The 23,117-nt window shown below is 43.5% G+C and overlaps 1 protein-coding gene across 1 annotated transcript in view; it reads left to right on the forward strand.

Moving 5' to 3' along the window:
• RALGAPA2 (Ral GTPase activating protein catalytic subunit alpha 2) overlaps positions 1 to 23,117 on the forward strand; it is a 281,692-nt gene that overhangs the window by 137,893 nt on the left and 120,682 nt on the right. The window contains exons 24-26 of the mRNA XM_060031295.1: positions 13,270 to 13,398; positions 17,149 to 17,277; positions 18,375 to 18,433. Coding sequence (XP_059887278.1) covers positions 13,270 to 13,398; positions 17,149 to 17,277; positions 18,375 to 18,433 — 317 coding nt within the window. The remainder of the gene's footprint in view (positions 1 to 13,269; positions 13,399 to 17,148; positions 17,278 to 18,374; positions 18,434 to 23,117) is intronic.

A 23,117-nucleotide genomic window follows, 5' to 3' on the forward strand; every position in this document is an offset into this window, starting at 1 on the left:
CTTGGTTCAGAGCCACGTTCGTCCCACAGATAATGGGGAGCTGAGCACAACACTCAACACGACCAAAAGGCATGTTAAGAAGTTTAAGGCACAGTGGTTCTGTGGGACGGATTAGGGTCAGGAGAGAGTGATGGCAACAGGCATAGAAAGGGACCAGGTAACGCGGGCCCAACAAGGGTTTATGTGTGTGTGTGAATTTATTTATTTATGTGTGTGTATACCTGTCTGTGTGCATATATATATACTTGTGTGCACGTGCGTTTTGTGTATTTTGTGTGTGGAATATCGTGGACCAGTGGGGTGTCGGACTGAGTGGTAAGTGCCCCGAGAAGACAAGGTCTCCTGACACTATTCTCGTGATCTCTCAAAGCATACGTTGGTTCAGAAAGGCAAGGTGATGAATTGAGAAAAGGTGAGGGCAGGGTAGGACGGGACCCCCTCCTCAGCATGGACATCGCAGCACCAGGGCAGGCTCCACAGGTGTGTCAGGATACAGCCAGGGGTGTCCCCAAAGAATTCTCACCTGTTGGGAAGTAGAAGTGTACGGGAAAGATTTCCAGGCACATTTTCTCTCCACGTAAGAGAACGTGTTTTCTAATCCTGTCGGAATTCAGATGGATGATGTGCAAACTGTAGATTTATTTATATAAACTAGAACTTGTAAAAGTCTCAGTTATTTTGTGTTATATTAGCCAGTTTTGCTACTGTTTGGTTTTGAAAGTAATTAGACACTTAAAAACAAACTCTTTTATTTTTCTAAAAATATAATTCCTATTAGTTTGAATTTACTTTAGTCAAATTAAATGATCTTTTATTGAAATAAGAGTTTACTGTAGCAATAAACAAACCTTTCAAGTTTGACGTAGGTTTGACGGAAGAAGACCGTATATAAGGATAGGCAGTGTATGTCAGTCCTCTCTTGACATGTATCGTTAAGTGAATAATAATTCTTATCACGTGCTTGTTGTACAAACTCAGAGTGATGAAATGTAGCCTGTATCATAGAGTTAGTCTTCTATCATCAAGTAACATCCACTGGTTCCTGAGTGTTTCCCCAGAAGGTTTCGTGACAATGGACAAGCCATAGATTAGTCAAGTTTCATCAAAGAAGATTTTATTATAACTTTGTTCAGCTCTCAGTGGCCATGGAGACTTAAGATAGATGACTGCACCAAAATAACAGGCTGGAGAGCTTTTTCCTTTTCTTTTCAGTTGTAAAACCAGTAATTATTTTCATTAAGCTGCAGACCGAGCCCACTGACACCTAAGTAAGGAAAGTGGAAATATGTGAACGGTAACAGATGGCGGAGGCTTCGGTTATGAGGGTAACACGTGTGCAGCGAACTTGTTCCACAGCTTTAAAAGGTGTAAGGTGATAGCATGGGGGGTGGTCCAGAGAGGAGAAGTCCACCGGAGAGGCGGACACTAGAGTTTTGTTTGATTTCCCTTTCGGAGCTGAAGATGTCAAGACTTTCTTTCAAGTAAATGCTATCAGTGAAGGATACGAGTTATCTCTATTTAGCCATCAGAGTCTAATAAGCACGTACTGCGTGAAATACATTAAATAAAAATGCAATATAATAGCAACTCAATATATGTGAAAAATTAAAAGATTTTATTCCTACTAAATACACTTACCATGTAATGTATAAGCTGGCCTGCATTTTTCAGCGGAGAAAACGTTCTTTGGCCCTGAGGTCTCTCTGGAAGAGAGTCTGCTGTGGTCTCTTGCAGCCCAAGTCACCAGAATCTTCCTTCGGAGACTCTTCCCAGACAGAGTGGGCACTCCATCAATGTGTCAATTGACGGAGCGTCGAAGGACTAACAGGAGAGCTCCTTAACCCACATGCGTCCCGGGGAGGAGTGGTGACCGTGGCAGCTGAGCTGGACCTTTCTGTTGAGCTTTCGGCTCCGTCAATTTTAAAGCAGGCGTTGACCTTGCGCAGTGGGGAGCTCACCCACATTGATGGGAGAACAGTGATTCCTGAGATGCGTGGGGACTCCGGGGACATTGGGCGTGTCTGGAGACGTTCTGTTTGTCACGTGGGCGGGGGCTGCACTGGCATCTAGTGGGTAGAGGCTGGGGATGTCACACACCCTAAGGCACCTAAGCAGAGACTTCACAGCCTGAAGTGTCAGCAGTGCTGAGGTTGGGAAACCCTGTCCTCGAAGAGAAGTTGTTCAGGTGCCACCAGGCCCTGTGAATTAACCCACAAAGCTTGGCAGGCATCAGAGGATGAAAGGCAGCTCTCAGTGTAACCAAGGACGTGAAAGCACACGAACGTTTAACCAGGGAGACTAAAGCAAGAGAGGCAAGTGTTTTAGGTTGAACTGTATGGAAATTGCCAACATGAGACTGTTTCTCCAAAAAGGGGGGTGCAGTTTCCTACGGTTGAGCTGGTAAAGTTCCCCATTTATTTAGTTTTTCATTAATTAATTAATTTATATTTGGCTGTGTTGGGTCTTCGTTGCGGTGCACGGGCTTCTCATTGCAGTGGCTTCTCGTTGCAAGCATGGGCTCTAGGCATGCAGGCTTCAGTAGTTGTGGCACGTGGGCTTCAGTAGTTGTGGCTCGCAGGCTGTAGAGCGCAGGCTCAGTAGTTGCGGCGCACGGGCTTAGCTGCGTCATGGCATGTGGGATCTTCCCGGACCAGGGCTCGAACCTGTGTCCCCTGCCTTGGCAGATGGATTCTTAACCACTGTGCCATCAGGGAAGCCCCCCCATTTATTTTTTACTTTGAAGAAGTACAACATGGAGTGAGCTGATTAATTCAGAGTCAACGAAAAATATCTGCAATGTGTTTTGCCCAGAGCCCAGTCTGAATGAGGGGTGGCGCTGCAGGCGTGAGTGGAGGGGCTGGGGGCTCGGTGGGGTCCTCTGCTCACCCACGCAGGCCACCCGGGAGCCGACAGGGAACAGGTGACCAGAGCGCAGACTGCGTGGCGCAGAGTCAGCCCGCAGGCACAGATGATCGCTTTCTCCAAATGTCCAGGGCCCCAGTTCAGTCCGGGCAGGTGGCCCATTTGGGGTTTGCAAGCCTCTCACACTCTGGGGAGTCTTTCCAAGGCCACCTGGCCTGGCCGCCACACGGGCAGCCTGGGGAGAGGGACGTCCACTTTGGAGCTTGAGCCCTGACCTTGCGTGTAGGTCCCTGTTTCCTTGCGTCGGTGACCACACGGGCTTTTCTAGCTTGAGGTTCTCGTCCTGTGAAGTGGGGTCCTTACGACTCTCTCAGGGGCCTTGGAAAAGTGAGCACGGTGAGGCCCTGGTGCTGGATGGCAGAAGGGGTTCCCTGTGGCTGGAATATCGCTTGTTGACCTAGAAGATCATCTTTTCCCATTTAGAATTTGACGAAGATTTTTAAGAAAATTCACATTTTTTCTTTAGGCAGAGAAGAAATCAGAGGTCGAGAAAGAGATGGTTTCGACCATTTCAAGTACTAAATGGTTACTTCCGGCGAGGGATGCTTTAACTCCCCTTTGGAAGGGAGTGATTTTTGAATGTAAGAGATTTTCAGTCATGACTGTGATTTACGATCCATCAAGGTTGGGTTTGGATACGATGAAATAACATCAAGAAGAGCATTTTAAACGGCAAGTTTTGTTTCTTTGAGAAAGTGCTCTTCTTGTGGGGAATCTCTTTTTGTCTGTTGATTTCTTTTTAACACATAACAATAAGTGGCAGGGTAATAATTGCAGATTGTTCAGCTATTAACGCTATTTACTGGAACACATTTCAGAGAGAACATTGTTTTCTGAAGACAATCAACAACAGTTTTCTTTTGTTCTTCCATGGAAAAATATCCTTTGGTAGGTATATGTGGGCTAGAGAAATATTAACACGAGAGACCCTTTTAGTAATAAGACATTAAAATAAAATACCTACCTTTTTTTTTTTTTCCCCTTCTCTTACTTGAGGCTTGGGTTGAGTGTGTGCAGTGTGGTGCTCCTGTCAAGACCCAGTGCCTTTGGGTCACCCATTTGCCTCCCCTCCTGGATCCCCCTGGAGTACTGGCTGTTCCCCAGAGGATCCCTGTGCTCTTGGTCTGGCCTCACTCTCAACTGTACATCACTGTTCCCTGCCTCTTAGAGGACATTGCTGGAGGCAGGGGCCCTGCTTTACTCTGCCTCAGACCCCTCACAGCGCCTGCCATGTACCTTCAAGCCCAGTGTGCACCCGAGAAATTTGTCAACTTGCTGTTAGCTGTTTTTGTCTGGAATTATCAGAATGACTTGGCTTTCATTTCAGACTCTTTTTTTAATGAATAGATTTTTAATCCAGTCTACTTCAAGTCAATTTTCAATCAATCCTTCAAAAATTAATATTTTAATGAGATTACGATTCAAAATGCTGCTGTAATTTAATAATAGCCATGATGTATGGGGCTTTAGAATTTACAAAATGCTTTCTCTTCGTACATTAATTTTTAAATGTTGATCGGGTATTCCTGGAATTTGAAGCGATGAGTCCTGTGTCGACTCCTTAGAGGTCAGTTAATTATTCCGGGTGGCCTGATTCCCTCCCGTTCTGCTCTGCTGGGATTTGTGCCAAATGGTCTCCGTCGCAGGATGGACAGCCGGGCTGGGTCTCAGGGTCGCTGATACTGCTTCTTTGTCAGTGGTTCTGGCCTGAGGTTTCTTCAGAATCGGGTTGACGGAGCTGGCTCGTCTGGTGATTTTTCTCTCAAATCTCAGCTATTCTTGGGAGCTCTATGTCCAGAAGGAGTAGCAGTTGTACTTCTGTTGCCCAAGCGGAAACCGAAAATGGTACCAATTTGGACAGCTCTTGTCCTCTGTCCAACGCTGGCGGGATGGTCTGTAGGCTCCCGGAATTGAATGACCACCGGGTTGTCCTCTTTTTTTTTTTTTTTAACAGAACACAAAAATGTTGAAAGCCTCATTTGTGCTCCTATGTGCATGTGGAATAATTTTACTTTTAAGGAAGCAAATTAAAGAAACATGCATTTTGTGTTATCATAGAATGAAAAGAGTGAGTAATCATCACATTCCAAAGTTTTTTTATTTTCTGGTGTGAGAACACACCAGAAGACATGGAAGCTCCAACAGAAATAGTTTTTCGTCTTTAACTTGTTCCTGGTCATGGGCTGGGAGACAGACAGCAGATCTCAGCAGCACCAGGCGGGCCTGAGAACCAGGCATCTCGTCTCCAGCAGGTGAGGGGGGGTGGGGGTAGACGCACTGGACGCTGGGCTTTAACAGCGTCAGAAGCCCTGGGTCTTGCAAGCAGAGTTGAAGCTACAGGTAAATGAACACAGAAGCCACACCTGTTGTAGCTTCTCTGCATTTTCAGGGAAAAATACAAATCTCGATTTCTTGTTGCAACCCTAGGCAATTTCTTGGTGTCTTTCCACCGAATATTTCCAACCACCCGCTCCCCACACCCGTGCCTGTGCACGCACACACACGCGCACACACGCACACACACGCACAGAGTTCGTTTCTAGCAGTTTCCTAGGAAGAATGCTTGGCAAAGTCTCCTTCTTATTCAGAAGGTCGTACTCTGTGAGCCGGTTCCATCCTGTGATTGCACTTCCGTGCCAGTCAGGGCTGCATGTCTACTGTATACATTCCAGAAGCACATTTTTAAGCCACAGCAGCCATTTGTTGATTTCACTTGAAAGTATAGCTTTAAAAATACATGTGCGTTTTTCAATGATTCGTGGGCAAAGTGAATGAGTTGAAAGAATAATCTGCACTGGAGAGCCCTCCACGTGGTGCTGTGCTCCACGTGTGAGTCTCGCTGCTTATGGGTGTCCACTGGTGCCTCATGGACCACAGGCTCACAGTTTCTCTTCCAGTAAAGACAAGGAGCGCACCTGGATTTGTGTCCAAACCTTGGGCACTTTCTGGCCTTGATCGACCTCCTACTCCATGTCTGTGAAATGGAAAGATCGAATGATGACCTTTTAGATCTTCTCTAAGTTTTTATGGTCCCAAAGGAACAAGGTAAACACACTGCCACCCAGATTCATTAGAGATGTGTTTTCCCTCCTGGATTTCTGTACTTTGTCCTAAGATAACAGGAGTGTGGGTTGGGTTCTAGCGGGTCCCAGCGTGAGGGTGAGGAACTATTCTGCTTGGCATCAGGGGGGATGTCGATTATACCTGCCCTGCGCCTTTGCCACGGCCTTGGGTGGTGCCTGAGTGTGTTAAGCCTATGGTTTCCTCCAAGAATTTCTTTTCAGTATCCTAAGAAGAATATATTTCTAGCTGATGTAGTCCTGAGACAGGATGAACAGTGAATCTGGGAACAGTATGGCTGCCCGACTCTTTGGTATCTACATGAATTAGACGTGTGCATGGTTCACTCGATGGGGTGATTACTACCTTAATGATTCTGTAGGTACTCGCGTGATTAGGCGCCGTCTGTACGTTGCTAACCATCTTGTTATTGATGATGCCGTGACTCCCTACTTCTGCTTCTGCTGCAGAACATGGTCAGAGCTGTAGAGGATGGGGCGGAGGAGACAGTGGAGAGACCCGATTCAGTTTGGCCTCTTCTGAAACGAGCAGCCAGTTGCCGCAGAGAAAGCAGAGTTTAGTATCCTCCGACCCCCTCCTGTACCCCACCGCCGTCCCCTGGTAAATTCTTGGAACGCACAGATGCCTTTCTACGCAGACTTGGCTGTCAGGGGCGGTGGACCCTCTTCCAGAGTATGGAGTCCATGTCCGGCGAGCTGAGCGCGTGGTCTGTGTGCACGCGAGTCTGACGCAGCCTCCAGGCCGCCCCCCCACCAAGCCCCCGCCACTTACCAGCAGCAGCTCCTTGAAGCCCTCACTTGCTAAAGTCTCGTCGCGAGGGGTTAATCACTGCTCTGGAGCATCTGCACCAGCCTCATTAGGCCGGCCTGTTGTGCAAACTGTCATGTTTCAGATTTGAAGCTTATCAGGGTCACGGCTAAGACAGTCCTTACAGAGGCAGGTCGAGGCATCTCCAGGGCCTGGGGCAGCGGGGGGCGGGTGGCAGCTGGCAAGTCACTTCTCTCTATGACCCTGTGACAGTGTCCCTCGTCTTGTGGAATCATAAATGTGCCAGGATTTCCTGATGGGTTTGCCACCTCCCTGCCTGTCTCCCCTAGATCGTGGTGACAGCGCACAATTCTATGAATACGTTAAAAACTACCAAGCTGTACACTTTAAAGCGTGAATTTTATTAAAGGTAAATTACATCTAAAGCTTTTACAAATAACAGAAAGAAAAAGAAGCAGTTAAGACAACGCAGTAACATATCAACTCCAGTATCAGATAAAATTCATATAGTGTTTCTTAAAATCAGTTAACCAATCAGTCTCCCCCTTTTCCTGAAGCAGTCAGTCAGTCTTCATCAGTTTAAAGGCGAGCTGAGTTTTTCTTCACAGATGAGGGATTAATTGTAGAACAATCATAAAAAAATATTTGAGGCTCTCCTTTAGGGCTTGAGGGTTGCAGTGATTTTCTCTGCCATCTGCCCACTTGTTCTGTCACTGATCCTATGCACAAGGTCAAAGCAGCAGCTCCTGCAACCCTCAGAAGTTTGTTTTGTGTTTGTCACTCCCTCCTTTGCATGCTGCCATGTCTTCTCCAGAGCATTCCTCATGGCGAGAAGTGCGAGGTGATTTTGTTTCTCCAGCTGCAGAACCCAATTACTCTGTCCTGTCGTATTTCTTCCGGCCTTGGTAACAAAGTTACACCCAGAGAAGTAACATTTGTCCAGCATGTATAAAAATCCCCGCCTTTTCTCCAAACGGATTACACCACGCTTAGCCTTTTGAACAGAGAATGTATCGTAGGTACCACGTATGCCTTGGCCCAGACCTTGAAAGTAATTTTTACGCTTGTCCTGCTATGTTTTTATTTCCAGTGACTTTTCTGGAAGGGCAGTGCCTGTGGCATGATCTGTTGTGCTTTTCTTAAGGGCTATAATCATAAAGCCTTTCTTTTTATCAACAAAAACCCCTCCCTGAACCAGTGTAGAGCCTGGACAGGCCAGGTCGCAGCTCATGCTGTGTAGAGGAGGTCTGTGCTGCTTCTGAAGGAGCAGAGACCCAGCAGCAGAAGAGAGAACACCAGGCCTTGGACTTGGAGGGCTCTTCAGATCTGTCCTTCCTGTAACTAAGACTTTTTTGTCACTCAGCGTATCTGAGCCTCGCCAATAAGGCGATAACATATACTTACAGATTTGTCTTCGAGGTCCTGCAGGATCACGTCTGCCTATTTAATTGTTAAAGAAAGCTTCAGTTATATCCAGGGGTAGTGTTAAAAGTATCCCTCTGCCTTCACATCTTCTGCTAATTAGTAATTCCACTTGGGTGTGGAATGAACGGGATCTTTCTGTTAACTAGATTAATGGGATAACCAGAGCCGAACAGTCCCCATCTTCCCAAACAAAAGAACTTCCTGTAGAATATTCTAGATACAAGGTATCTTCTGAAAAATAGCAGTGAAATCATTAATTGTTTAACATTTTCGTTTTCTTCAAAGTGAAAGGAGGAGTCCAGTGACTTTGCACACAGGGGTTCTATTTCTGAACAATTCCGTTTGGCCTCCTGGAAGGTCTGAGTGACTTTCGGTGGAATAACCGGATCTGTTTGCTCCGAGGAGAGGGCGCAAGTCCTCTGAGGAAGCAGGGAGACAGATGGCCAGCTATTGTGTTACCACCATCATCTGCTGGGCCGTGAGCAAATATTAAGTGAATAATATATATGTAATTGGTGTGAAAGTACAGTCGCAACATTTCTAATTCCGTCTGAAGGATGGCTACTTCTTGAACATTTGTATTTCATAGAATACTATATTGAAATGTTTCTGTTTACAGGGTTAATCCATTTTAAACCGCTTTAAAGTGAACATTTTCCCCCATTTTTGACACCACTGTGCAATATTTTGAATTGAAATGGCCCGTAATGGCCCTTTTTTATTTTCCATAACAACGTGAGCACTGAATTATAGCTGTGCAATTATGTAAACAATGGAAATGCTTCCAGAATGAATCCTTCCTTTTAAAGTTTCATTTTGTGTAATTGTTGGAAGGTTTGGAGCCATAATAAACAAAATTATTGTACACATTTATCGTTCTAAAGGTCAATTATAAGAGAACTAAAGAAACAACACTATGCAAAATGAATAAACCAATTTCTGTTGCCATCGCCATATGTTTTTCTTATCACTTATGGTTTTTCCAGTTACTGTGTACATAGCATTCAATTAAAGCGATTCATTTACTAGGCTGAATGTGGTTTGTGTTTATAGAACTGTGCTTTGGAGGGGAGGAAACAACATGCCTCTATTTGAATTACCTGATTTTTTTGTAAGATCAGTGATAAGAGACAGATGTTCTCGCCAGTTACTTTCTCATAAACCTGAATCTCTGGATAAGCTGCAAATTCACAGCTATCATCTTACAATCCAGTTTTCACACTCGGTGTGTAGCATGCGTGTGGACTTGTAACCAAAAATGAGAGGAAAATACTAGTTTGGTGGTCCGTTCCTCATATTACAGCATTTTGCGGATTGAATTTTATTTCCTCTGAACAAAAAGCATGCGAAAGAGTTTCATGCTGGTCAATTTTCAAGAATAAGCTTAATTCCTATTTTAGAGTCCGTCTTTTCATTGAGCTTATAGTTTTGCTTATTATTTTCAGTCTGTTTAGAACGTGGAAAAGAAACTAATTTTTGCTACCAGACTCACTTGATTGGGTATCTTCTAGAACTCCTTAGAAGCATGGACTCTTGAATATCTAAAACAGAGCATTTTCCGGTTTTTATTTCATTATTTGCCCTATAAATTATATACACTATGGCTAATTGCTGTAACACTTTGCTAAGGATGTTATTGGAGAGAATTAGTTTTTAGGGTTTTTTAACTTTTGGGAGAATGTAATCTAAGAGGCTTTGGGGACCACCTTTGAAATGTTTTAAAAAGCTCTTTCTGAGTATCAGCAAAATAGTAGTTCACGGAATTCTACAAAGTAAATTCTAGAAAGTAAAAATCCTTCATAGTCCTTCCCTTTTATTTTTAGTCTGTTTACTTCTGTGTGACCCTCTTCAGTTTACAAGGCGTGTTCACATCTCTCCCGTTACCCACAAGTCCAGGGGGAATCAGTCCCTTCTGTGGAAGAGAAACGAGAAGCTCTAAGCTCGACGTGACCTGTCCACGGTCACATACACGAGGTCTTGACCCCAGGCCTGGGGCTCTTTTCACTCTGCCAGAGTCTGACTTGAGTACAGAGGCATTTTCCACCATGATCACAAAGGAGGGGGCACTGAATAGCCCTGAGTCGAACCCGGGGTGCCATGGCCCTGGCTCTGCCAGCCCTGTGACTCCCGGACAGGTGGCTGGAGCGGGCACAGAACTTCTCTCTCCACCCAGGATGCAAACCATGCTGTTAACAAGGAGAGCCTCCATCTGACGGGGATGTTTAGCAAAAACTCAGTCGCCTTGGTTTACCATAATTGTACTGATTTAAGGGTTATTTTCTACTTATGACAGGATACGAGTTTTCCAGAATACTCTTATTTACATGAAAAAAAAGTGAGTTACTTTGAGAAACAGACAAATCATGTTCACTTTGGACTTGAATAGGACAAAAAGCCTAAGGGTTGTACGTGAATAATTTGTGTTTGGGAAGCACCATCCTGTTCGGTCTCCCTGAAACCCCAGGGACCCAGGAGAAAGCTTCAGTCTCAAGATTTTCATTTTCGCAAGGATTCCGGCTATCGCCATGGTCTCAGTGTGTGGACAGGAAGGCTCCTACCAGAAGTGCCGGCAGCCCTTTGTGGACGCCCCTCTGCTGGGAAGATGCAGCTGCTCTCCTTTGAGCACCACAGTTATTCCTAATTTCAAAATGTTGTCACAAAGATTGTCATCTTTGGGTTGTTCCATTTCAGTGTGGATAAGCAAAATAAGCAAGCATATGGCCCTAACTTGGCCGACTGGCCATACAGCCCCCTCTTTAACCCCCATATTAACCCCAGCCCAGAGCTGCTGTAACTGGCGACCTCACTTCTCCTGGGGGCCGCCTTCCGTGGGTGGCGGGCAGGCTAGGCCAGCCATCTGTTATTTTGCCTTCTCTTTCCAACCTTCTCGCCCGTAGAAACAGGTTCCGTTCAAGAGACTGGCCGGGGTCCAGGGGGTGGGGAGCCTGTGACTTTCTCTTGCTGCACACATTTCTGCTTCCTTCAGCATCAGTGGCAACTTAGTCATTTCTGGGAATGCCCCACTTCCAGCTCATTGCCTTGACGCATCTGAATCTTGTGAAGCAAAATGGATTTCATGTATAAATTCTGGCTTTAGCTTGTTAAAGGATTTAGTTCAGAATTCCCGTAAACGTATCCCAGAAAACCCTTTTTTAAAATTAAACCTCTCAATTCCAGTGGTGAAAAATCTGTGATTTAAGTATGTGCTAAAGGTGTTAAAAACCCACACGGTTCAAGGCTCGGTTCCTCCTCTCAACAGATGGAATAAACACAAACCTAACAAAGTTAACATCATGGTTGTTTGCATTATTAATCTTCCCACGCACGGCATTCTACTACCTTGCGAGCCAGGTTTGCACGAATCCTTTCGTGGCAGCAGATGTCAACAGAAGCGTGCTTCCATCTGCTGCCCGAGACCTTGATGCCTGATACCCCGAGACGAGGCCCAGCACAGAGCGTACCTCTGTGAGTAATTACAGGTGTGTGGTGAGGAGTCCAGGGCATTAATCAGAGGCTTCATTATGAAAAAGGTGGATCTTTTGTTCTGCGCTCAGAGCGGGAGTTGACCACACACTTTCTAAACTGCAGTGTCCATCTGCTCAGCCCCTAGAATGTTTGCCTTGGTTGATGTGGACACTGAAATGTATCAAAGGACGTGATTACAGCAGGTTTAAACATTAACCCGGGGGAAGCGTGGTTCGGGTTTTTCTTTCCTTTCCTCCTTCCTTCCTCCCTTTTATCTGTCTATTTATCTGTTTGTCTCTCTGTTTATTTTTGGTATAGGAAAAAGTCTGCTGCAATGCTAAAACCTTAAGTTAGTACTTGCTAAATAATTTACCATATAAGAGTTCTAATAAAGCACTGCGCCATCATCTTAAGGACACACGCAGCATGATTTGTAGATGCTAAATGAGCCTGCTATGTGAGGAAGAAGTCTTAGAAAAAATGTTTTGTGAACACCTAAAGGTTCTCTTTTAAGATACAAGTTCTTCAATAAGGTTATTTTTATGAAAAAGGACTTAAGGTGTTAGAATCGAGCACACTGCTATCCCTTGCTCGAATTTAATCAAGTTAAATCAGGATTATTTTAAAGGATTTTCGAATAGCTACACTGAAATTTGAGAAAACAAACCAGAGGTTTTGGGGGGCTTTTTGTCGTTGTTGTTGTTTTGGTATTTTGCTTCTTGTATTTTGCGACTAACTCTAGGTTATATAACTACAAGTCCCATAGCTACAGCACTTCAGTGCATTTGATGAATGCATTTGGCCTAGAACTGCATAAAAGCAGTTTGTGGTTTTCTTACTAATCCCCTTTGCACACACTCGCACAGATGGCTTCAGAGACGCGGCCTGGCCGTGGATGGCACGAACGCCGTCCAGGAGAAGAGCCCTGGTCTGCCACGGGCTGGAATGAGGCAACGCCTCAGAACAGAGCTGGCGGGCAGGGGCCAGCCGGCCACCCACCAGTGAAAGGCCCTTCCAGACCCAGGGACACCAGGTGTCTGGGGGCAGATGGTCCACACGCAGCACTGGGCACACGTGCCTTGCCACCCACTTCTACCCGGAGCCCCACCGACCACCTGACTTTGGCGTGTGACCCATCCCAGCGGGACCCCCACTCCCATTGTTTCACACGGGAGTTGCCCGAAGAATGCAAGTTTCCATCTCTGCCTACTTCAGGAGTTTGTAATAGACCAGTGTGCTTTGACTTTTGAAAATTGAAGAAGATAAGAAGTGATAGCTGCTTGCAGGTTTAATTTATTTATTTACCTCAGCACTCCTGTAGCTTGTCCGAGGAGCCCACCTCTACATGGAAGATGGAAGAGTGTCTAGTCCCAATGCCACAATTCAGGTCTTGGACAAGTCACCTCACAGTGTCGGGTCTCCATCCTCTTACGTGTAAAATGAGTACAATAGCCCCTGGACTAGCTCATCTCCTGGAACGCTTTTCACTGAAAAAGTTCCGTGGTCTGTGTTCTTTCAGATAAGCTCACAGTAGTCATATGTACAGACGAACTGATGACTTTGGAATTTTGGAAACTTACAGTTGTGTTTTCTTTTCTCCCCTTCTAGGATATCTTAAATACCATTGTAAGGCACTGCCCACCCCGCTTTTTCTCCCTCGGTTTGCCCGGCTTCTCCATGCTGGTGGGGGACTTCATCACGGCCGCCGTCAGGGTCCTCAGTGCAGACACGCTGGCGGTGAGTGTGACAATGCTCAGCATCCCAGCTCCCAGGAAGCTTCACAGCGGCTAACAAGGTTCAGATTTCTCCACTCCTAACAGGTGTTGACTCATTAGTGCAACGTGAAACCGGGCTCTCGGGTAGATGCCCTGGCAGCTGACGTGTGAAATTGTACGATAAGATGACACACTGGTAGTGGAAAGGCGTTTCATCAAAAGGCCAGAGTGTGAGAAATCATGTCCTCACTAATAGTGCAGCACATTTACACAGTCAGAGGCAGGACTGGTCTCCTAGAATCTTACTAGCATTTTTCAGTAAATGGTGGCACAGACACTAATGTCTGTGGTCAAGAGAGATTTTTTTTTTTTTTTTTTTTTGCGGTACGCGGGCCTCTCACCGTTGTGGCCTCTCCTGTTGTGGAGCACAGGCTCCGGACGCGCAGGCTCAGCGGCCATGGCTCACGGGTGCAGCCGCTCCGCGGCATGTGGGATCTTCCCGGACCAGGGCACGAACCCATATCCCCTGCATTGGCAGGCGGACTCTCAACCACTGCGCCACCAGGGAAGCCCAAGAGAGAATTTTAAGTGTACATCATCAATAAGGTTTTTTTTCTATTATTAAGTCTTAGTTATAAGTCTAATAGAAAATATTTTCTTAAAATGTTAGAACACTAAAATTTTTAACCGGAAAATTAATATATATCGTTGTATTCATATGCCATGAAACTCTGGCAGAATTCTTGTCCTAAGTAATGAGAAGCAAGTGGACTAAGTGAGCGCTAAGGGCTACGAAAAGAATTGATTTGTAGTCTCCACCTTTACCTCCACTATTAGGGCGATGTATTAACGCCTTTGAGAGGACACTCTCACCCATTTCAATTTGAAGGCCTCTCACAGTTGTGCTCTGTACAGCTGTTACCTGTTCAGAGCCAGCTTTCCCTTCTTTAAATGGTGTAAATAAAACTAGCTTTACTGTTTGCCAGGCACTTCTATTGAAATCAGTGTGAGTATCTAGCTACCTAAATTCTGTTTGACATGTTGTTACTTTCTTATTCTACTTATTTCTTCACTGCAGGGCAAATTCAAACTCCAACCCTGGGTTTTGAATTAAATTGTTTTTTGAATGCTTTGTATAGCTGGTATTTCATGCGCTTTTTCTTCTAGGGGTAAATTAAAAAGCAAAGGGGAGGGAAGAGAGACAGGAGCAAAAGGGATGGATGAGTGAAAAGAAGGAAGAAAGAAGGAAAATGTTGAATTTGTTCATCTGTTTTTCTTTCTTGTAAAGACTATGACAACTTTTCATACTTATTTCTGAAAAACTTTTTGTAGGATAATCATTCTCAAGGAACCTTCTAATTTACTTTTAACCATTCAAATCAACATTGAAAAAACTTTGGGAAAAAAATTGAAAAACTTTGGAAAAAACATTGAAAAAACAGGATATAGGAAGGAAAATACTTTATTGCAATTTTCCTTACTTGCTCTGAGAGTTTCCTGTGAAAATGCGGGCGCCCTTTCTAGTGATAATATCATGCACGGTGGTCATTCTCTGTGAAAATTTATCTTTCGGCTAGATGAGCTATTAAAGTGGCCTTCCAAAACATTTGTTTAAAGAGAAAGAGAGAGAGAGAAAATATGAGAATGTGAGTGTAAGATTTATGTTACATAAAGGAACAATAACTCTGAATTACTTTGAATCACTCTCTGAGTTTAAACTTGAGGTTTAAAATTGTAGGAGAACTAGTGAGAGGTGTTCGGATAGGGACACACCTGCTCAGTCAGAATTTTCTGTTAATTACAAGCCTGGAGGACTCCTGCTACGTAGATCTGCCTGCTGAGGCCATGAGGGAAAGTGAAACGCGTGCACAAGTACCCAGGAGGTGGGGGAAGATCGTACTCAGCAAACATTGTTATCACAGCTCCAAACTAGAGACGATCCGAAAGTCCACCAGCGGCAGAGTGGATGCATCCTGATGTGCACACAGCGTGGGATATTACATGTAATTCTCTTCCCATTCTCCATCCTGCAGCCCTGCCCAGCCAGGCCCAGGGTCCTTTCCAGCATTGTGGGTACTAGTCATCCATCCTGGGGCAACAGACGCACAGGCCTCACTCTTCTGTGTGTAAATTGGGGCTCACCACAGGCCCAGTACCCAGGCAAAAAAATTGTCTAGATTTACTCCGTTCTTTGAATAAAGCTGCGTAACAGCTCTTTATTTTATGTAGGAGCTGTTGTTTTGTATCCAGTGGTTACAGAGTCACACACGACTCAGGGGAAAAAGTCAGCCTCAGCGAGGTTCAAACCAAGACTATATGGTGGGTCAAGGGAACCGTTAGTGAAGGCCGAAAGAACAAGTCTGTGCGAGAAACACTGACTGCGGATGTACTATATGCCAGGACCTGGCCTGCGTAAATGTGACAGGGAACCCATCCTCCGGGAATCGGACAGGTAAACTAAGCGTTAATATTTGCACATAAGTTTCTAGCAGCCACAATAGAAGCACCTCCAGGACCCAGAGGGGTGCCAGTGTGGGACCAATTAATTCTGCGTGATGAGAGCTGGAAGGGAAGGCATCTGTTAGAAAAGTCTTCATGGAAGAAGCAAAGCTGACGCGGAGACCTGCAGGGTGGGCCCTGTCCGTCCGTGAATGAGAACCACAGCCACCACCTTGTCCCCAGGTGGTGCTTACTGGGCATCCTCGGGGGAGAGAAGTGACGAAGACTGTCTGCCCCCTGTCTTCGTGGGGAATGCAAACATCAAATGAATACATAATGCGTCGTCAGGAAGTGATGAATACCAAGGAAAAACCCAAAGCAGGGATGCTGGAGGACACAGAGGTGCAATGACGCAATGTCTTGAATTTGCTTTAAAACTGAAAGTGGAAAACTTTTAAACATTTTAAATATTGAAATGAAAAAAACGGAAAGGAGATAAATGAGGCAAGAGTGGTAACATCTTGAGTCTAGGCATTGGGTGCATGGATATAACATTCTGTCTACTTTTACATTTAGAGATTTTCTTAACAGGAAAATAGAGGAAGGTACAGGTAGCAGGTAAGGGGGCAGTGATGGAGGCTGGGTGGTGTCACACAGAACCATAGCACCCTGTGGCGAGGGGGCGCTTGTCAGGGGAGATGGCTTCTGGACCCCGAGTGGAGATGGCAAACAGGTAGTCGGATCTGCAGATCTGGACTCAGGAAGGAAGCCAGGGCTACCGAGAGGTGCTGAGGGGTCAGCGACACGTAGGAGGCATTTAAACCCTCGGGTCTGGACATCCCAGACGAGTTGAGTGTCGATCTCGGAGGGAAGAGGGCCGAGAATTGCACTCAGCACCCTGGAGTCTATATCCTGAGGAGGCGAGGGGTCCCAGCAAGGAGACTGTCAGGTCCCCTCGGGAACCAAGAAAGGTGTCCAAGCGATGGAAGGGCTCCCAGGTGCGCGGGAGCTGTCAGCTGCATCCCCTGCCGTGCGGGGTCGGGTGAGACCAGGCCTGGATGGGAACTGGTGGGTCTTGTGTTGTGGGGGTCATGTAACGAGAAGCTGTGTGCTCACTGACCAACTTTGAAAAACCTGAACATTTTGGTGTTAGTAGTTTCAAATCTTTCTATTTAAAAAATGAAGTAAAACAGGAAACAGTAAACTTCACCCCTGATGCCGTTGCCCCAGCAGGGCTGCCTCAAAATCATGAAAAAGTAAAACACATTGTTGCTTATCTAACGTTTATAACCAGAAGGAAAATGTGTGTCTCATTTCCCTTTGCCATGTGCAGGCCCCTCGTTTGGAAGCTCTCACCATTCTCGGGTCTCTGGTCTGCTTTCCCAACACGTACCGCGAGATCCCTCTGTGGCAGCCGGTGCCCGAAGTTACTGAAGTCACCAGGGGAACGGAAGATGTCAAGGTACGTGATGCAATGACCGAATCTCAGGTTAGCATCTTCTATAAATTTATTTATTTAGTTAGTTATTTTTTATTTTTGACTGTGTTGGGTCTTCGCTGCTGTGCACGGGCTTCCTCTAGTTGAGGTGAGCGGGGGCTAATCTTCGTTGTGGTACGCGGGCTTCTCATTGCAGTGGCTTCTCTTGTTGCAGAGCACGGGCTCTAGGTGTGCAGGCTTCAGTAGCTGCTCCGCGGCATGTGGGATCTTCCCGGGCCAGGGATCGAACCCATGTCCTCCTGCATTGGCAGGCGGATTCTTAACCACTGCGCCACCAGGGAAGCCCTGGTTAGCATCTTCTAGCTCGAGCTGTGTGGTTCTCTCTTCCATTATTATGCATTGAGCTGCTTATCCCTGAAAGTTTGGCTATATCGTTTAGATGTATCAGTTGTTTTTTTAGAAGGCTGGTTTTGGGGGGATTAAATGAACTAGATGGAGAGCGATGGTTAGGTTCCTCGGGTGTTTTTTATTAGATCTGTTTATCATGCCTACGGATCATGATTATGTAATGAATCATTCTTTGTAATAATTTTATTAGTGTAACTATGCTGCATTAGTGCAGCAAATGAATTTATAAGAAATAATTGAAATAAGCAAAACATTCCATCCCATTGTTGGCCTGATTAAATACTACTACTATTTGAGGTTCTAAATTAATCCTTGGAGAATAAAATTAAACAGTCTCTCCTCAGCTGACTTTGGGGCAAAGAAAAATGCTTTTCAAATCAATCAATTAATTTATCTATCTATAGTACACAAGTACAACGTGTAATTCAGTGTACGATGTATAATCCAGTTGAAGTAAAAGAAAACCGAGATTTTTCCTATGACGAAGAGTCATTTGCTCTGCTTGGTTTTTATCGTATACACAGAAAAGCTCTTCCCTAGGCAGGCTCCAAGCCCTGCGAGCCCCCGGCTGAGACCACCATGCTGCTCCCCTGAGCCCCTTGTGTCCTTCCCCCAGTCCTTCAGTGGCCCCTCACTGCCTAGAATGAGGACAGAACATGTGGGAAATCAACTACTAAACAAGGTTTTTATTTTACGTCATTTTGTGTTTTTAGCACTACCTCATAAGTATTTTACTGAAGAATGCCACAGAGGAGCCAAATGAGAGTGCAAGGTAAATGCTAAATAAAAGGTAAACTAGTTTAGAATTTTAAGATACACATTCATGTGTAATCAGTTAATGTTAAAAATACTTATTCTTTCACATTACTCTTACACTAAAAAGTACAGTAAGAATTATGTGGGGAAAATGCTTTATTAATTTTTTCAAAGGTGCCATTATTAAGTGAAAAGCACAAGGTGTAGATGATTGTGTGTAGCACATGCTACCTGTTGTGTAAGAAAAAGCAAGATTGCGAATACCTAGGTGTATTCCCTGATATTTTTAACAAGGAAGAAAATGGAAGGATAAACCGAAATGTATAAAAATGATGTACTTACAGCATAGTGATTCTCAATCAGCAGTGCTTTTGTATCCCAGGAAACATTCAGCAATGTCTGGAAACATTTTGGTTGCTTCCACCAGACATCTGAGGTTGCTGGCAGTCTGTGGCCAAGATAGGAGGTTTTCTGGGGCACGTACAGAGTGAAAAGTTCCTATCTGTTCTCCCCAGGTGAGGCCCGGAGCTGGGAGCACTGGTGGCGGGCACAGCAGTTTCTGATCCTCAACCTCCAAGCTTGTAAGGTCACCAGAACCCCAGCTCCGCCTCTTGCTTGTGTCCTGCTCCCTCCGGGCCGGTTCCAAGCGAGCAGCGGGCACTTGCACTGTCTTGTTAGCTCTCCGATCATTTTCAAGGGTTTTTTCTTTTGTATTTTGTCTAACTTCTTCACTTACCTTCAGTGGACGGTTTAGTCACAATTTTCTAGTCTGCCATTACCAGAAGCTGTAAATTCATGATCAATTTGATAATATTAAATAACCTTGCATTTGGGGATAAACACAACTTGGTTTACACAGCACTGGATCTGATTTGACTAACATTTTGTTCAGGAAAGTTGCATTTATATTCATGGCCTTTAATTTTCTCTCCCCATCCTGTCCTTGTCAGGTTTGATTACAAGGTTGTATAGTCTCACAAAATGAGCAAAGTGCTGTTTCATTCTGTTCAGTCAGCAAGAGTTTTTGTAAAATTGGACTTGATAGTCTTGTGTATTTATTTAATAGACCTTGATAGTAAAACTATCAAGGTATTTTCTTTATAAGAAGGTTCACCACGGACTCATTTTCTTCAATGATTTTAAGGAAAAGGTTTTTTTCGACAGTTTAGATAAACTAAAATTTTCTAAAAACTTGTCCATTCCAAGTTTTGAAACATTGTGGCATCCACGGTGTTTCCATTATCCCTTTGCTATCTTTTATCTCTTTCACTTCTATAGCTATAAGCACTTTTTAATCTCTGACACTTTTTGTGTGTTCTCTGATTTTTCTCACTAGTCTTACCAAATATCTGTCAATTTTATTGGTCTTTTCAAAGAAGGGACTTTTGTCTTTGTTCAACCTCTCTATTCTATATTTTAATTTCCTACTCTCTGCTCTTTTTTTAATGTTCATTCTACTTCCTTTACATTCTATAATTCTTTTTCTCACTTTTGAAGTTGTATACTTAGTATATTAATTCTCAGCCTTTCTTTTATGCAAATATGAACAGTTAAGTCCATATGTTTATTTCTAGGTGCTACTTTGTCTGAGTTCTTTAAGTTTTGATATGTAATATTTTTGCACTACAAAGCTTTTCCAATTTCCATTATGATTCCTTCATTGAGTCATGATTTATTGAGCAATATATTTCTTAATTTCCAAAAATATCATTCTTTCTATTTATCTTTATGCTGCTGATGTCTTAGTTAATTGCATTGTGGATCAAAAATGTTGTTGGTCTTTGGAATTGTTGAGATTTGCTTTATGGTCCAATATGTAGTCAGTTTTTGCAAATGTCCCATATATGCTTGAAAGAATGTATATACTATTCTTCAGTTGTTGGGTGTAGTGTTCTAGATGTGTCCATTAGATTAATTTTTTAAATCATGTGTTTCAAATATTACACATTCTTTCTATTTTTTCATCATCTAGATCATTTACTGAGAAAGATATGTTACAAATCTCCCAATTTTATGGTGCATTTATATATTTCTCTTCGTATTTCTGTCAATTTTTGTTTTATATATTTTGAAGCTATGTTATTAGCTGCACAGAAGTGTAAAATTATCCTATCTCTATAGTTAATCAAATCTTTTATATTTATGTAGTGACCTCTTTATCTTTAAGGGTGATTTTTTTTGTCTTAAAGACCAGTTGTCTGATATTGATTCAGCTATATTTTTAAATAATATTTTCTTTTAAATTAACCTTTCTATATTCTTCTCTTTTAAATGTCTTTGCAAAAGCTGTACATACTTGATTTTATGTGTTTATCCTGTCTGATCTTTAGCTTTTAACTGAAGCTTTAGTTCGTTTGCATTTACTGTAGTTACTGATATATTTGGATGTAAATCTTTCATCTTATTTTGTACTTTGCTATTTGTCTTTTTCAATATTTCTTTCATTTTCTCCTGTTTTTTTACCTTCATTTTTTTTCACTCACCTTTTCTTCCTTCCTTCCTTCCTTTTTTTGGGAGTGATTGTGGTTTTTTCACATTCCATTTATTACCTCTATTTTTTTAGAAGTCATAGACTTTCAGTTCTTTTAGAGGCTGCCTTAGAAATTTTAATATGCATACTTATCTTGCTAGTTCTTAGTCTGTCTTTATCCTCCTCCTGAACAATGCCATTTCCTTAGGATGTAATATTCTGATTTTGCTCCTCTGTCACTGTAGCTGTTCCTCTCCTGTCTGCCTTCTCTACCTACCTCTGGGGGTTAGAGTGACTCAGGGTTTAGGGCTGGCTGTCTTTCCCTCTGCATGACGTTCCTAGGTGCTCTTATTCATTTCACCAGACTTTTTTAACAACATCTGCTTGCTGATGATACTGAATTTATTTTCCTGGCCCCTTCTGTCAACCCCTTAAATATTCAGGCTTTTATATTAAACTGCCTACTTGATATCTCAACTTGGATGTCTTAACACATGTAAACTTAACACAACCATAACTGAAGCCTTGAGTCTGCTGTCTGCCCCAGAGCCTAACTGTCCTCAGACATCATCTCAGTACTTGTCACCATCATCTGCCCAGACTGTCAATTCAGAAACTTGGGAAAATCCTTGATTTCTCCTTTACCTGCACCTGCTGCATTCAGACCTTCAACAAGTCTTGGCAGTATCTTTCTTCCCTCTTTTCCTTTAGTGTAGAAAGCCAAATTCCTGTGGAGTTAAAAGTGGAATAGAAATATGTATAATATGGTCAGTCTTTCTTAGTTGTGTGTAAAAGGAGTTAGGCAATGAAATTAAGGTCATATGAGTGTAGGTAAGCAAGCAGACTGAAATATGATCAAGATTCAAATAAATGGAGGAGAACTGAGAGAGAATATAGTTATAATTGTGAGTGATAGTAATTCAGAAAAATTAAGAAAAAACAAGAAGTTTTTGTTATATAAATTGGAGTGGTATGAGGTGGCATAGTAGCAAACAGTATTAAGAGAGTGTATTGGAATACAGACTGAGAGTAAGGTAATACTGCCATTAGCTTAAAAAAGAGTCTTGATAGATAAAACTCATTCACAATCACGAAGGACATCCTGGGGATATAGAGAACATGAGGAGTCACTGGGAGTGTAAGAATAGGAAGATGCTAAGTGAGGATGTTAAATGATGAATTTCAAAGAGAGAAAATAGCAGGAAGGGCTGTTACAAGCGAGTGTGGCTTAAAACTCAAGGCAGGTGAGAGTAGCTTAGGTTATAAAACCATTTTACAGGTCACAGTATTCTCCATAGTGCAAGGCTAATAGTTACAGAGAAATGCAGGTGTTCCTAGAAACGAGAGCTCTTAACAAATTACACTTAACAAATAGGTTAATGGGTCATAAAAAAAAAAAGAATATACACACCTATATATACACACATGCACTCAAAGGAAGAGCAGCTCTTAAAATGGTAACAGTATGATTTGGGGCATAATTCCAAGTGGTATAGTTTTCATGGGTCAAACAATCAGTCTGAGTTCGGCTGAGGGAAGATAAAGAGGCTTTGGGAAAGAATATAGAGTTCTTGGGAATGACTATAGACTAAGATGCAAAGGGCAGTTTCTAGGAATTGGGCAAGAGAAGAGAGACATGTAGACAATTCTAGACAGGAAGGTGTGGAGGCTAATGCCGGCGCCGGAGAAACAAGAAAGGCCCGGCACACACCTTGTAACCGAGGCAAAAGCACAGCTGTTACCGAGGGAGTTTTGGTAGAAGGTGACATGGTCGCCAAAGGGGTTTTAATTAACTGGTTCGGAAGCACCTAGTCCATTCTGATCGAAAGAGGTGAGAATCCAGTGAAGTATGGTGGTTTTAAAACCTGAAAATAGCTTGATTTTAATTGCTGAATTATACTGATGGCCTTTAAGGGACGTTCAGTGTGGAGGGATGGGCAGTGTGTCCGGTTTGACTGGCCCTGGATGTGACCTCCTGCTACAGAGAACAGCATATTACATATTACAGCAAGCATCTCGTTCCAAGTAGTGGTTTGAAGCCCCTTTTTGTTCAGAAAGTGAGCAGGTTGGAGGGCAGGCATTTAAATTTCATATACGTGCATTCAGGAAACGTTCAGAAGAATGTGACTTTTTGATCATTGCAAAAGATATTGAGTGTATCAATTCCAAAGAAAATTACCATCCAATCTTGATTTATAATTGAGAAAGGTAATTTTTAAAGGAGTATGCA

This window comes from Delphinus delphis, chromosome 15 (assembly GCF_949987515.2).
Source record: "Delphinus delphis chromosome 15, mDelDel1.2, whole genome shotgun sequence".
Classification (NCBI taxonomy): Eukaryota; Metazoa; Chordata; class Mammalia; order Artiodactyla; family Delphinidae; genus Delphinus; species Delphinus delphis.